Source organism: Wasmannia auropunctata, unplaced genomic scaffold (genome assembly GCF_000956235.1).
Source record: "Wasmannia auropunctata unplaced genomic scaffold, wasmannia.A_1.0 LD334829.1, whole genome shotgun sequence".
In the NCBI taxonomy this organism is placed as follows: domain Eukaryota; kingdom Metazoa; phylum Arthropoda; class Insecta; order Hymenoptera; family Formicidae; genus Wasmannia; species Wasmannia auropunctata.
In genome coordinates this window covers 67,908-82,026 of record NW_012028061.1, presented here as the reverse complement: position 1 = coordinate 82,026, position 14,119 = coordinate 67,908, and the positions used below count along the sequence as shown (strand labels likewise).

Here is a 14,119-nt window from a genome sequence, read left to right as displayed (position 1 = left end):
ACGAAGTCAAAGATTGAAAAGCGGATCCAGAACGCGTCGTAGAAGCAGAAGGAGGAGAAAAAGAAAAAGCAGATTTCGTAGTAAAGGACGTAGAAGACAGCAGGTAATTGTCAGGCAGACAATCCGCGATAACATACAATTTGCGATATAATATTTTATCAAAAATTATTAAAAAATCTTGAGTGTATACGAAAATTTTATCAACTACAATTTAAAAAAATTGCAGTCTGATAAAAAATAAGAGAGCAACAGAGAAAGAACGAAATTTCAGGCTATTTCGATTTTTGAAAGCGACTGAATGTTAAAATGTTTAATCAATAGTTTAGAGAAAACTTTAGAGGGAAAGCTAAATGCAAATAGAGAAAAGGATGTCCATAATATGATATATCTTTATAGTTTAAGTTTCTCCAATACGAAACGCATCGTTTCTTACGATCAATAGAATTATTTTTATCTCTGCATAATTACTCCTTGTTAGGCGAAATAATTAGAATCTAGCGTTATAATCGCTCACAGTGTTTGCACTGTGAACCACAGTATAGGTCTAGAAATGCGATAAAACGGTCAAAGAGATTTCCAGCCCGCAGAATCCCAAAGAGGTTGCTGAGGATGAGGCAAACGATTATGAGATGGACATAGAAAGGGAACCGAAAACCGCTTGATTGAACCAACCTGGCAAAGAACAATCTACGAAAAAGGTTGAAGAAGATGATTTGGATTTACCATCAACGAGAATTGAACTGATGATAAAGATGAAAAAAAAGGACTGATATTACCAAAGCTTTTTAAAATTGAGCGTAATTACAATTTCCGTAAAATAGTACAAAGTAAAAAAAATTAGAGAATTAAACTCAAAAATTTGCGGTGATGAAACAGAAGTAATTTGTAAATAATATGTAAATAAACAATCTACTTAATTCTTTTTCCATTTCTTTTCCGAGAAAAAGCCGGATACATACATACAATAAAACGTAGACAAATAAGCAAAAAAGAGAAGATAATATGCGTATAACAACAGCTAGTTCTTAGTTTCTTACTAACAATATTCTTATAAATAAGTATAAACTTTGAAATAAAATTGTTTATCCCGTAGCTCATACTTATATCAGCCAAATCACCTCGAATACCTATAAGAGGCCTTAAACTTTGACATGCATGTGCATGTGTCATGCGCGACAAAGAAATGCGGAAATGTCACATTGGGAAAATATCGTGAGATATCATGCTTCTATGATGTGATAAAGTTGCCAGAAAAAAAAAGTAAGATCAGATTGCAAAAAACGTTGAAACGGATGATTCTGGCAGTAAAAGTCCTTAATTAGACAAACACAGACGATATCTAATAAATATTGTCACGGTATCATAAATATAATACTTACATTTAGCCAGATATAAATGCGGTATCTGCAAAATTTTTATCCTTTAATACACTAAACATACTTATATTATATAATTTATAAAAAAAAATTATATATACAATGTGTGTGTGTGTGTGTGTGTGTGTGTGTGTGTGTGTGTGTGTGTGTGTGTGTGTGTGGTATGTGTGTGTGTGTGTCTTGAGCAATCATTAGTTATTAATGGACATGTTATGTGTATTTGTATGATTAGCTTAACACGTCGCCTGTATCAAAGAAATTAACGTAATAACGATAATAACGTACGAATGTCGAGCAGATGATTTCTCAACGTATTTCATACGTGATTAGGTCATTTGGTTATTAACAATTCGGATTCCATGGGAAAAGTTCTTTCGGGTATACTACGAGAGAAAAGTGCAGATATGACTTGGGTCGGTTTTCACGATCTTTATGAAGAAGGTGACTAGGTTACCATCACGGATGTGCCCATAAAAGACACAGGATATGCCAGATGGATGACTAGATGGCCAAACGTACCCGATAACAGGGGCGGTCAGAATTGTGTGCAGTTCTAATGAAGGAAGAGGAAATGAACGATGTCAAATGTAACTAAATGCATTATTTCTTTTGCGAAAGTCCTGTGTAAAATTGTTAGATGTAAAGAATTTATCACTTTCGCAGATATGTAAATCATATGTATATTTATAATAATACCTTTAAATAATTAAGATTTTATTTTTACACGATTTTTGTATTTTGAATTGATTATTACATTTTGATAAAATATTTCACTTTTACGAATGGCGTTAATAGCAAAATGTTGCATGTTGTCGCAAGCTTGACTTTTCTTACACAAACGTCAGAAACGCAAGGAAGGATTAAATTAATCGCACGAAGTGACACCGCGAATTTAACTCATGTCAGTTCTCCATTATTCCCTACTGACATTAGGAGTCTCATTGAACGATCGGTTTGTCTAAGCGACCGACACCGACGGCTGAAGCGCGATGATAGTGCATGGTTGAATGTACTGACAAATATACATATATCGTTTGAATTGCTCGAATACAGAATAAGGACGATGGAAAGTGTCATACGCGATATTATACATCCGTGGATACTATTCAGTTTACTTGAATGGCGGGTAATCGGGTTTGCGAATGAAGACGAATGAGCTTTCCTCCGGCCTGTGTTTGAACGGCCATCGAAGATGAAGGAAAATCGGTTGGATGACTGTGAGAGGAGATTCGGTAATCGTTGCCGATGGTTCTTCTGAAATTTCGCTACAAATTATATCACCCCAAAAAAATGTTCTACTAATAAGTTAAGAATTCTTAATATTTCCTCTATGAAAAATCTTACACAAAGCATATTCAACTATAAAAAATAGACGCATGTACTATGATCAAGACTATGATAAAGAATTATACGATATTTCTCTACATTTTAGAGTATCATCTTGAGGCCGAATTTCAGAGGAAAGTCCTCTAGAAATCAAGAGGATATCGCAAGGACAGAATTTTTTTATTGAATGATTGTCATTTGAACTGACAGGTCAATATTTTTTTTTTATCGATTTTTACACGCTTATTAAGTAGATGTTTATTAATTACCATACAACTCGCAGTTAGATAACATACGGAAGTTTTAATGTTTGCATTTATTCCTCAAATAATTTTTGTTTATAATATTCGATAGGAAGTCTATCCGAATATCTCGACTTCCCCTATCTTTTATTTGGTGTGACATATTCAGTGACTGTGACATCCTGTCATCTATTAATTGCATATCCAAGGCTAACTTTCAACTGTACTTCATACGAACATCTTATTCGATATCCGGCGTATTTGTATAATATTATATTGAAGTTTCTGTTCCTTGGCGTGATTCTCTCTTTCTGTCTTTTACCTTCCGTTTCTTAAAATAATCCGCTTATCCCAGGACGCGTTTCGCAAAGTCTAGTTTCTACCGCGGAGCAGAGTCCTCTTCAAAGAATACGACTATCGTAACAAATAACAATAAGGTCGACTCGAACGTGACGGTATTGGCAAATGTAGATTCAATAAAAGAGGAGTGACTGCTGTGGCGAGGCGAGATTGAACGTACTCGTAGCTGTTATCCTAATGGTCTCTGACAGATACATCGTGTATACCGTATTGCTATGCGAAAGACTGTACAAGAGAAGTATTTAACTGCAAAGATAGATAAAAGAGAACTCGACTGACGCGTTGACGGGCGCATTGAGTGAATCTCGCATATCTTACATATTTTTATTTCATATAGTAAATATATGTACATGATAAATATATATATATTAGGGTGGGCCGAAAAAATTTTTTTTAAATCGATTAGTAATACCCCCCAAAAGTTAACTATGAATCTTAATATAGTTTGGGTAAAATTTCATCGAAATCGATTAATATCTTTAGGTTACCCCAAAGGTAATTATATATGTATATATATAATTAATTATACACGGAGAGAATTTCCTTTTAAAATTTATCCTAAAAATTATGTTAATCGTGAGACAACATAATATTTTAACAAATTTAATTGTGCACTACAATAAATATGTTGTAGTATATATTTAAAAAAACAGTGAAAACACATAAAATTCGTCGAAATACTATGTTGTTCTACGATTAACGTGATTTTCAGGGTAAATTTTAAAATAAGATTCCGTGTATATATAATATATAATAAATGTATGTATATGTATTATAATACATTTATAATATATTACACACAGTATCGCTTAAAAGTATTGTATCACTCAAAAATATAGAAAACGCAAATAAATTATTAAGTTTTTTGTTTTTTTTCTTTAAACTATAAAATAACAGTATTAAATAAAATATTTATACATATTTCTTCATTAAAGTACCGACTTCCCTGTTTTTATAAGTGATGCAATACTTCTGACTGGTACCGTATACGAGATATATATTATATGTATATACACCCGTGGACAATGATTTGTCTCCTAGATCTAGTAAAGTAAATTTAAAAAATATATATATGTGTATGGGGGAGGGGGTTCACGATATACAATGTTTCACGATATATAATTTACATATGTATATGATTCTTGTAGTAAAACAGGATAGACATCTTCTAAACTTGCTTGACTAACAATAAGTCTAGAAGGGGATGAATATTGTCTTACGTTATGTGCGTATATGTACATTATTACATTTTATGAGAAAGAATTACTATTAATTATTTATACGAATATAAATGATTAATAGTGATTCTTAGTAAATAATTAGGAAAAAAGTATGTGACGAAATATATAATAGATTTCGTGTAATCAACGAGTTAATTATCGTCACGCATTATGTGACATATATGGCTATGGAGTATTGGAGGTACTCAGGGGAAACCGGCGCATAAATCCAAATGCATATTTGAATATATTGGACTGTCAGGGATGTTCCGTAGCGCGCAATTGTGTCTCAATGGAGATTTATCCACAACCGCGGGAACCGCAAATGGAAAACCATCGTAAAAAGCATTTCAACCTCCGTACCTGTTTTCTGTGTATCGATTGGCGCATCGGCAAGCATCACGATCCTTCCTCCGCGTTCTGCATATCGCTGCGACTCGATAGAAATTTCCAACAACCGGAGCACACTGCGCCCGTTTCCCATTTCTTATACGTGTTGTCGCACCGATTCGCGAGATGCGTCTGGCCGAAGCCAATCGGTGGACTCGCGATATTCGCCAGCCAGCATTATCCCCCCACGATGAAAGCCTTCGTTTTTCTTCCCTGCAAAAACGTCGGAATGTAAACCGCTTTGCTGGGAATCTATCCGTTGTTAAAACGTGCGCGACGAGGACGCGAAGAGAAATCGATTGAAGCTAAGAATCCGGGACAACTCCATGAAATTCAATGAAATCGACTGCGCTAATGTGGCGAATAAGCGAATGTTAATGCCCGCGGCGATATCGCGTTTGGTCAGCCGACTAAATTATCTGCTCCTTAGCGAGATGCTCGGCTCTTTGTGCAATTAATCTTTGGATGGTCGGGTCTCACTTGAGATTCGATGAATATATTCGTTAATTTTCTAATTATTTATATCCAACATCGCAAGGATAACAAAAATCAAACTCAAAAACTCACTGTTGCTTTTTTTTCTATTGTTTCATGCACTATATTTATACGCGATTTAGTGACTTTTTGATTATCTAATAGAATACGGAACTCTTTGGTGTTACCATATACATTTAAATAATCATAGGAGCAACACATTAGATGTTGTGTAAAAATAAAGTATAAAAATAAACATATAATAAATTTTTTTCAATCAAAACGCCAGACATTAAGAAATATAATGATAACAAGCAAATTTATGTATCTTTATTATTAATAAAAGAGTTATAGTTAATAAAAATTAATAATAGTTATAATATGTAAAAAGTAACAGAAAACATAGGAATGCATATCCACAATGGCACCGAAAAATTAAAAAAGACAATTCTCCATAAGGATATGTCCGAGGATTTCCGAGGGTTAAGAGACGATAAATTGGTAAGCAGTCACCCAAAAATCAGCCTGCACTTATATATTGCAGTGAAATTACGCTCGTTCTGGAAACCCAGTAAGACATTCGACTCGAGAGTGCTCGCCATTCGGAACATCCATCTACCTTTCCTTTTATGCACGCGTTTCGACGGACTGATCCTTGGAGGAAAATCGCGACGCGACGGTAGCGGCTCTGCCTGTGACAGACGCCTCTTGTTCGACTCTCCGACTCCCTATTTTCGCGATTCGGGTCGCACACCGGCGTATCACGCTCACGCCACGTCGCTTTTGTTACGACGGCCGACAGTGGGATCGGCGGTTCTTTCTCCCGCCCGAGGAAGAGCCCGAATGCATAATGTTGAGCCGAGGATTTTCCAGCAAATTCAGAAGAGGCATGGAATCGATATTCTACGCGGCGTAAGCGAGAGTAGAATTCGGGCAAATTCGCGAATCGAGGGAGGGGGAGCGAGGTCCTAACGGTGGATCTTTTAACGAATCGGAAAACTTGCGTGCATTTTCTCCACAGCTTTATTCGTGCGTAATAACATTGACCTCTCGATAATTATAATGTCTGTATATGCTCGCGAGCCGCGAGCCAAATTGATTTAAATGCGCGTGAGAGAGCGCCCGGCAAAAAAAAGACGTTTTTACATCACGAGCTGCGTCGAGCCTTCCACCACGCCGGTCGGACCAGTGGTATTCCGCTGCTGCGATTCGTGCTCGGAAAACTCGAGGAGATCATTGAGCTCTCAAGTATACGGCGACGGAAGCCAAGGAGACGGGTTCGAAATTCGATTTAGCGTGAGGCCCGATAACGACGTCGCGCATACCGTCGCGCGGCCTCTGCCTCGCTTCCTCCTCCTCATTTTTCTTTTTTTCCGTCTTTCCGACGCCGTTCACTCCGACGCTTTATTACATCCTTTTATCTTCATTAGACTCGGGAAGTTTATTTATCCGCGTTGCGCGCTAAAGAACGCGCTTTATTTGTTGCCCGGCGCTACACATTTCCCCCGTTTCCTCCTGCCGTTGCTCCAAGTTTGCCACTTCCCGTGGTAATCTTAGCGCACACTTAATTGGACATCGCTGAGCGACCGGTACAGATAGGTGCTTGTCGTAAAGTGCTGAGTTTGCTGGTATAAACTGGTCTACAACGTCACCAGCCATTTTCTCCGGGTTCTGTAACTTCTACACGGCGTCTACTTCGGTCGCTTGAGAGGGAATTGACGCGAGCCGATATTGATATTCGTCAGTTCGACGTAGCGCGCGGAAATGGTCGCTGTTGCGAAAATTGTCATTTCAATTCCTCTTGCCCGCGTGACTATATACGATCGAAAAGCGCAACACGGCCAACAGTCGATTATTTTATATTTGAAAACAATCCGACGATTCTTTTCTTCGTCGGGCTGCTGCAAAGAAGAGATAAATAATTTTTATTTTCAATCCAAAAACACGTTATTTCTCACTATACAATTCTCATTTTCCTATTTTGTTTCCTGATAGGTTACAGCGAGATAATTTGAATAATTTTAAACTTTTTGAACAATTTCTCGAAAAGTAATAATTTTATCCTTAAATTGAATATGTAGCAAAAAATTCACATGTTTAAAGAATATTTACTCAATATATGAAAAATTATTCTTTAAATCTTGAGATGCAACGTCATTATCCGATTTTCCCCTACAATTTTAACAAATATCAATTTTGAGAGGTAATTTGAAAATGAACATTAATATTACAATAAAAACCAAATCTTATATTTAAATGTTTTTTTTGAACATTTTATTATACTTTCTAGATCAAATTGAACACAAATTAGAAAAAAAAAATCATGTTAGTCCCAATATTTTAAGTACGACGAACATAAATGAACTTTTTAACATTGATATTAATAAATGCAAATATTAATAAAAGCAAAACATTATATTTATCTATTGTGTTTTAAATATTAAATTGCATTTTTCAGACAAAATGAAACAGAAATTAGTAAGAGAACCTTTGGCTTTGAGATATCTAACTCTTTCTAAAGTTTTCTAAAACGCTACTAAACAGTAGGATGTTCAATAGAAGTTCTACTATTGAACATTGTTTTCGCCTTTCATATTTGTTTTTGTTTAGATTGTACTTTTCTGTATGGAACATGAAATAGTTGTGCAGCTCCTAAAACCGAGATCACACCATCAGTGACAGCTGTAACGGCTTGTTCCATGCTCTTTTTGCTCCAATTCAATCGAGTATTCTTTTTGTATAATATGCTTAATGTCTGATATAATGAAATATATTTTAAAATCTCTTATTTTTCTAAAATTCTTGCAAATACTATTATCCAAATTCCCCATTGTTCAAATTACCCCGCTGTACCCTATTTTCATGTTGGAAAATTCGAGAATTTTTTGCCATATTTCAGCGCTTCCCGCGTAATTAATCCCCAAATGTATCAGAGAGCTGCGTATTACGCGTGTTAGCTTCCGGGCTGGTACGGACAGGAACAATGTCCACGTAACGCATCGCGCGTCACAATGCGTGTCGAAGAATCGTCTTCGTCTACGTCGGTCGGTGACATTAATCGGCGGTGGAGGGAAGACTTCCGTGAAGGTGAAACTCCGAGGAAGGGGACCAAGCGAGACGACGATAACGATGACGACGACCACGACCACGAGCACGACTCCGGCTCCCTTTCGCATTGCTGCTCGGCGCGAGCGACCAGTCTCGCGCGCGCTTAGACGTTCTCCGTGCCGAGCCCAGCAGTCCGCGTCGAGCCGCTTCCACGGCCGCTTCCACGCCTTACCGAGGTCGTTACTCGCGCCAAATCTTGTGTGCTGGAGTCATAGACACGCCGTGCTCGTGTCAAAAGCCCGCCGCGCCGTGTGCCGCCGGCGTGCTGCGTCCGTATTCCATATTACCGTGCGCCAGATGCTGACGCCGCTCGCGACCGGCCGTTAACCAACGGGAGCTATGCTAGTGATAAGCGCTTTAAAACAGGTCGCGAACGCCGCTACGAACGCGGTTCATTCGGCCACCGGCAACGTTACCGGACACACTCACAGTAATTCTGGTGAGTCGAGACTGAGCTTTTCGAAATTTTTCTTTTTCTTTCGGAATCCGCACGCTCACCGACCATCGCACTCCTCGATCTGCGTTCACTGATCTGAACGCTACAGTTACACCTAATCGATCTCGATTTTCTTCAAGTCTACTCAGGTTGACGCAAGATCTAGTTGATCTTAAAACACGATGTTACTTAACGTGCAACAAGCTACCTGGATACCTTCAACGAGATTTTTATTTTAATTTAATGAAAAATTAAAAGCACTTCGTCGTGATAAGAGAAAAAGCACTCGACGTATTTGAGAGGATAACATTAGAAAAACTGCAGAATAGTCCATCGGCCTGAAAACGTTGGAAGCTCTTCCGTGCGTTCTCCATTCCGTAACGTGGGATTTGTAAGAGCGCTGGTACACAGGTGAAACGACCTAGTGCCTATCCGCGCTCTTTCTTACCTCCCTGCCTTGTTCCCAAAATCTCGCTTCTCCCACGCTCGCTCCTTATTTTTCAGCTTTCCGTTTCAGTTTGCACTGTGTGGATGGCATCTCCGTACGAGCTGCATATACATTTCTTTATTGTCCGCGCAGAGAAATATCGCTTGCGCAAAATGTAAAAGGTTACACGGAGGAGCGCGAGCGCGAGCGCGAGCACGGCCGACCTCCATCGGTTTCATAAGAACGGTACCACGACGGCGGTAACTTTCTTACCACGCCTGTCAAGAATGTCAAGATCGCAGCGTCAATCGTCATGTGGATCATTTTTGCATTATACTGCGAGGAAAGCGTGTACATATACATATCCTGCCAAAGTGTACAAGTGATACGATCATTGATCCGTAATAAGTTAAAAAAAAATCTGCGTTTGATCACGCAGGTCCGATTACAGAGTCGCAATTACGCGAAAAGAGGAATCGCGAGAAGAAATTGTCAACCATCTAAATTTTCCGGCGGGGAGAAATTCAAGAAGATGTTTCTCCGTTTCAAACTTGATCGTTCGGATTCTGTAAAAACAAGGCAGCTCTTATGTAAAGTAGAGAACCTAGCGTTTCCACTACATCTTGTTAAACACGATTCTTCGTGTATCAAAAGTCAATTAAGAGTACAACTAGACAAAATGTCAATTACTTGCGCGAGTACTTACCGCGGCGAGGCATATGTGGCCATTATAGGTGACATTCACCGGCTTGCATATAGACGTTGAGCATTGTAACGCGGTCATTGTATAGCGCTAACGTTGTATACGGTACCGTCCGAATCAAGGAAATACATGACAAATCTCGTAAAAGCCCAATCGACAATTATCAGAGAGAGAGAGAGAGAGAGAGAGAGAGAGAGAGACAGAGAGAAAAGGCTCTAACAAAGCGATCACGAGATGGAAATTGTTTCAATAATTACAATTGTGGGCTTTTCTAATCGATGCGCGCGATTACGAGGCGAGTAGCTTAATCGCAATTATATGCTCGTGCATTTTCTTTTTTTTTTTCACGCAGTGGTAGACTGGTTTATTATCGTCTCCTTCGAGAAACAATAAGCCGTCAACCGAGGCTGGCTCTTGAGAAAAATGGTAGACACAAAGGTGAGCCGAGATTCTGCCAAGCGACGACACTTGTTTTGTCGTTCAGCTTAAAATTATGCGTTCTTCATTATTACGGACATTGCTCGGTTCGACTTGTCATTAACCGCCAACCGACCGACCGATCGACCGACCGTACGACCGCGGAGTACTCGGAATCGAGAAACCGAGCGAGCAAGCAAAAACGAGTAAGCGAGCGAGCGAGTGGGATGTAACATCGTTCGATGACCTCGCGAGCGAGAGGCGAATCGCTCTTCTGATGTTTTCACCAATACCTTAGAAAGTTTCTCAGCACCGCTCGCGTACGAGACGCGTGCTAGCCTTGAAAATCACTCGCCGCGGTGATACATGATTTGTCTCATCTCTCGAACATAATCGGGAACATGGTCCAAATACATTTCATTCGATGTCATTCGTGCGAATTGCGATTCGTCAGAATTGCGATTATTCGTCGCGGAAAGTTGCGCCGAGGTTGACGGAGATCGTTGCGCGCGAAGATCTCCATGAGTCCTTCGAGATCCGCGAGTCTTGGAATTAACGTATAAATTTTGATGACAGAAGCAGACTGCGGAAATAAACACCGTTTAAGAAAAAATTCAAACAGCACACGTCCAAAAAACAGAATATAAAACGTCTTAAAGAGATGTCATTGCACATATACGATGTCTAAAGGATATTAATAACATCTTTAATGTCTATTTCTCGATTTTAATCTTACTTTACTTTTTTTCTAGAAAGAATTAGAAAAAGATAAAGAGTAAGTTAATTTACCAAGATATATCCGAGATTAAACTTAATCTACATTGGGTGCGTTTCACTTGGCGTTTGCAACGCTCGCGAGCGTTGTTTATGCTTCTTCAACGTTTGATAAACAATAAGGATGAAATGATTCCAAGAGCGCTAAATGAAACGCAGCCACTGATAGAAACAGACGTGAGACGTTATGTTCCGATTTTGGACATGCGTGCTGAGTTTATTTACGTCGAAAAATATTTAATAACGTGATTGCACGTGTGTCGCGATGATAGATAAATAAATATCGGATTGTTGAAAAGTATAATTATCTCGGAGGTAAACGGATAGAAAAAACGGATTATCCATCTCGGGATGCTCGCATTCTTATACAACGCCGTTATTTTTCTACCGTTTCACTCCACTTTCCGCGATCGCCTCACTGTCCCGGGTGTTCACTGGACTATTACGTACTTTCTACTGCTCGTTACAGATAATCAGTGGCGAACAACCTGCCATCGGCAATGCATGCGGTTTGCTAAAACGAGCCCGCGATTATTATAAGGGTCGCGCTTAATGCAAGATATTCAATCACGCGTTTTAATTAATGCAGTTAATTTAGACGTTGCGACGTTCTCGAAATATTTTTTTTAAATACGGCGCTTGAGGAAAACGCAAAGCCAGCATTTACTAATATGAGGAATTTATCTCCACGTCGTTCGTGAATAAAAGCTATGCTTTTCCTATCTTCAACTTTGACATTTTGTACTCGGTAACTAATTCCCCTTCCGAGAATGCATATTGCGATAATTTCTCAGCAACAACGATAATCAGTGCCAAAAGTCACACGCTATCTAACGCGTGCTCTCGTTATAAAGCGGTTGCATCCATATATTTCGGTTAAACGTATCGGTCAGTCAATCTCTCGTAATGTCGCGATTTTTCATGCTTTTCTTCGCACAAGTCGTTCTATTTCTTTCGGCGAGGGCCTCGTCGGAAGTGAAAGAGCCGACCTGCCGAAACACCGATGGCTACATCGTCTGCCACTATAAGGGGGTGCTCGTCGAAGTTACGCAACGCCGTTTTGAAGACCGATTGGATATCAGCGATCTGGATCTCCTAGCGATTCAACAGGATGCCTTTAAGAACGTAACGGCGACGCACTTATACTTGAATCAAGGCAACCGGATATCCGTGCTGAAGAGAGGATCCTTCCGCGGTTTGCCCAACTTAGAGCGTCTTCACTTGGATGACAATGTGGTACCGTTGTCGGAGCACTTGTTCGCGGAATTGGAACACCTGCAATCGCTATCGTTGGTCTTCAACAAGATCGATTCAATACCGAAGGACTCGTTCGCCGGTCTGTCAAGTCTGATGTGGCTCTACCTGGGTCACAACGACATTGAAGCGATCGAGGTGGAATCCTTCTCGAATTTGAATCCCGAACTGCTCTATCTGTGGCTCAACAACAATAAAATTACCCGTGTCGCGCCGAATTCCTTCGCCGGGTTAACCGAATTGAATCGCCTCCACTTGGACCACAATCGGCTGGTGGACTTGCCAAACGATGCCTTTCGAGGATTGAACAAGCTGGAGGATCTCTACTTAAATGACAATCGGATAACGAGCATCTCCAGGACGCTACTCCGTGACTTGGTCGGTCTGAGGAGACTTTATCTTCAGCAGAACGAGATCAGCGCTCTCGAGCCGGAAACGTTCCGGGAGCTGTCTCAGCTGGAACTATTGCGACTAGACGGAAACAAACTGTCTCACATTGTAGTCGGTACTTTTACCGGACTCTCCAATCTGGAAGAGATCAAACTGTCCGACAATAACATCCAGACGGTGGATAATGGCGCTTTCGCTGATTTCGTCAAATTACGATATCTCGATTTCGGTGGCAACAATTTGACCGAAATCGACAGGAAGGTCAGCGACCTCACACATCTTACTGTCATACGTGGGATCTAAATGTTGTAGGGATCTATTATTTGCTTGTATCTCAGCGTAGAATTCTTTCGCAATGTAAAAAAAGAAATAAATGAATCCTTGATCGCAATCTTGTTATCGGGGTACAGCGGGGTAATTTGAACAGTGGGAAAATTTGGATAATAGTATAAGTATTTGCAAGAATTTCAGAAAAATAAAAGATTTTTGGATACATTTTATTATATCAGATATATTAAGCATTATAAAAAAAAAAAGAATGCTCGATTGAATTGGAGCAAATAGAGCATGGAATAAGCCGTTACAGCTGTCATTGATGGTATGATTTTGATTTTAGGAGCTACACACACAACTATTTTATGTTCCATACAGAAAAGTACAATCTAAACAAAAACAAATGGAGAAAATAAAGTTTCTAGAACTTCTATTGGGCATCCCGCTGTTTAGTAGCGTTTTAGAAAACTTTAAAAAGATCAAAGAGTTAAATATCTCGAAGCCAGAGGTTCTCTTACTAATTTTTGTTTAATTTTGTCTGAAAAGTGCAATTTAATATTTAAAACACAATAGATAAATATAATGTTTTGTTTTTATTATAATATCAATGTTAAAAAGTTCATTTATGTTCGTCGTACTTAAAATATTGGGACTACATGATTTTTTTTTTTTCTAATTTGTGTTCAATTTGATATAGAAAGTATAATAAAATGTTCGAAAAAACATTTAAATATAATATTTGGTTTTTATTGTAATATTAATGTTCATTTTCAAATTACCTCTCAAAATTGATATTCGTTCAAATTGTAGAGGAAAATCGGATAATGACGTTGCATCTGAAGATTTAAAGAATAATTTTTCATATATTGAGTAAATATTCTTTAAGAGGATGCTAAACCCTAGATCAAACTCTAAAAATCCGCTGTTTTACCGACAATTTGTGAGTATG

At 38.8% G+C, this 14,119-nt stretch overlaps 2 protein-coding genes and 1 long non-coding RNA gene across 3 annotated transcripts in view; all 3 read left to right on the top strand.

The window, feature by feature from the left end:
- Positions 1 to 6: 6 nt before the first annotated feature.
- On the top strand, positions 7 to 918 carry LOC105457989. Its single transcript, XR_975471.1, has 2 exons — positions 7 to 103; positions 581 to 918. It is a non-coding gene; the product is annotated as an uncharacterized LOC105457989 (long non-coding RNA).
- A 7,691-nt stretch (positions 919 to 8,609) lies between these two features.
- LOC105457988 (tyrosine-protein kinase Btk29A) overlaps positions 8,610 to 14,119 on the top strand; it is an 11,839-nt gene continuing 6,329 nt past the window's right edge. The window contains exon 1 of the mRNA XM_011702994.1: positions 8,610 to 8,935. Within this exon, the coding sequence (XP_011701296.1) occupies positions 8,836 to 8,935 (100 nt within the window). The 5' untranslated portion in view covers positions 8,610 to 8,835. The remainder of the gene's footprint in view (positions 8,936 to 14,119) is intronic.
- LOC105457987 (insulin-like growth factor-binding protein complex acid labile subunit) lies at positions 12,043 to 13,390 on the top strand. Its single transcript, XM_011702993.1, has one exon. The coding sequence runs from the start codon at positions 12,160 to 12,162 to the stop codon at positions 13,198 to 13,200; it is 1,041 nt and encodes a 346-aa protein (XP_011701295.1). The 5' UTR covers positions 12,043 to 12,159; the 3' UTR covers positions 13,201 to 13,390.

Coding starts and splice junctions, on each gene's coding strand:
- LOC105457987 (XM_011702993.1), top strand. CDS start 12,160: ATGTCGCGATTTTTCATGCTTTTCTTCGCACAAGTCGTTCTATTTCTT.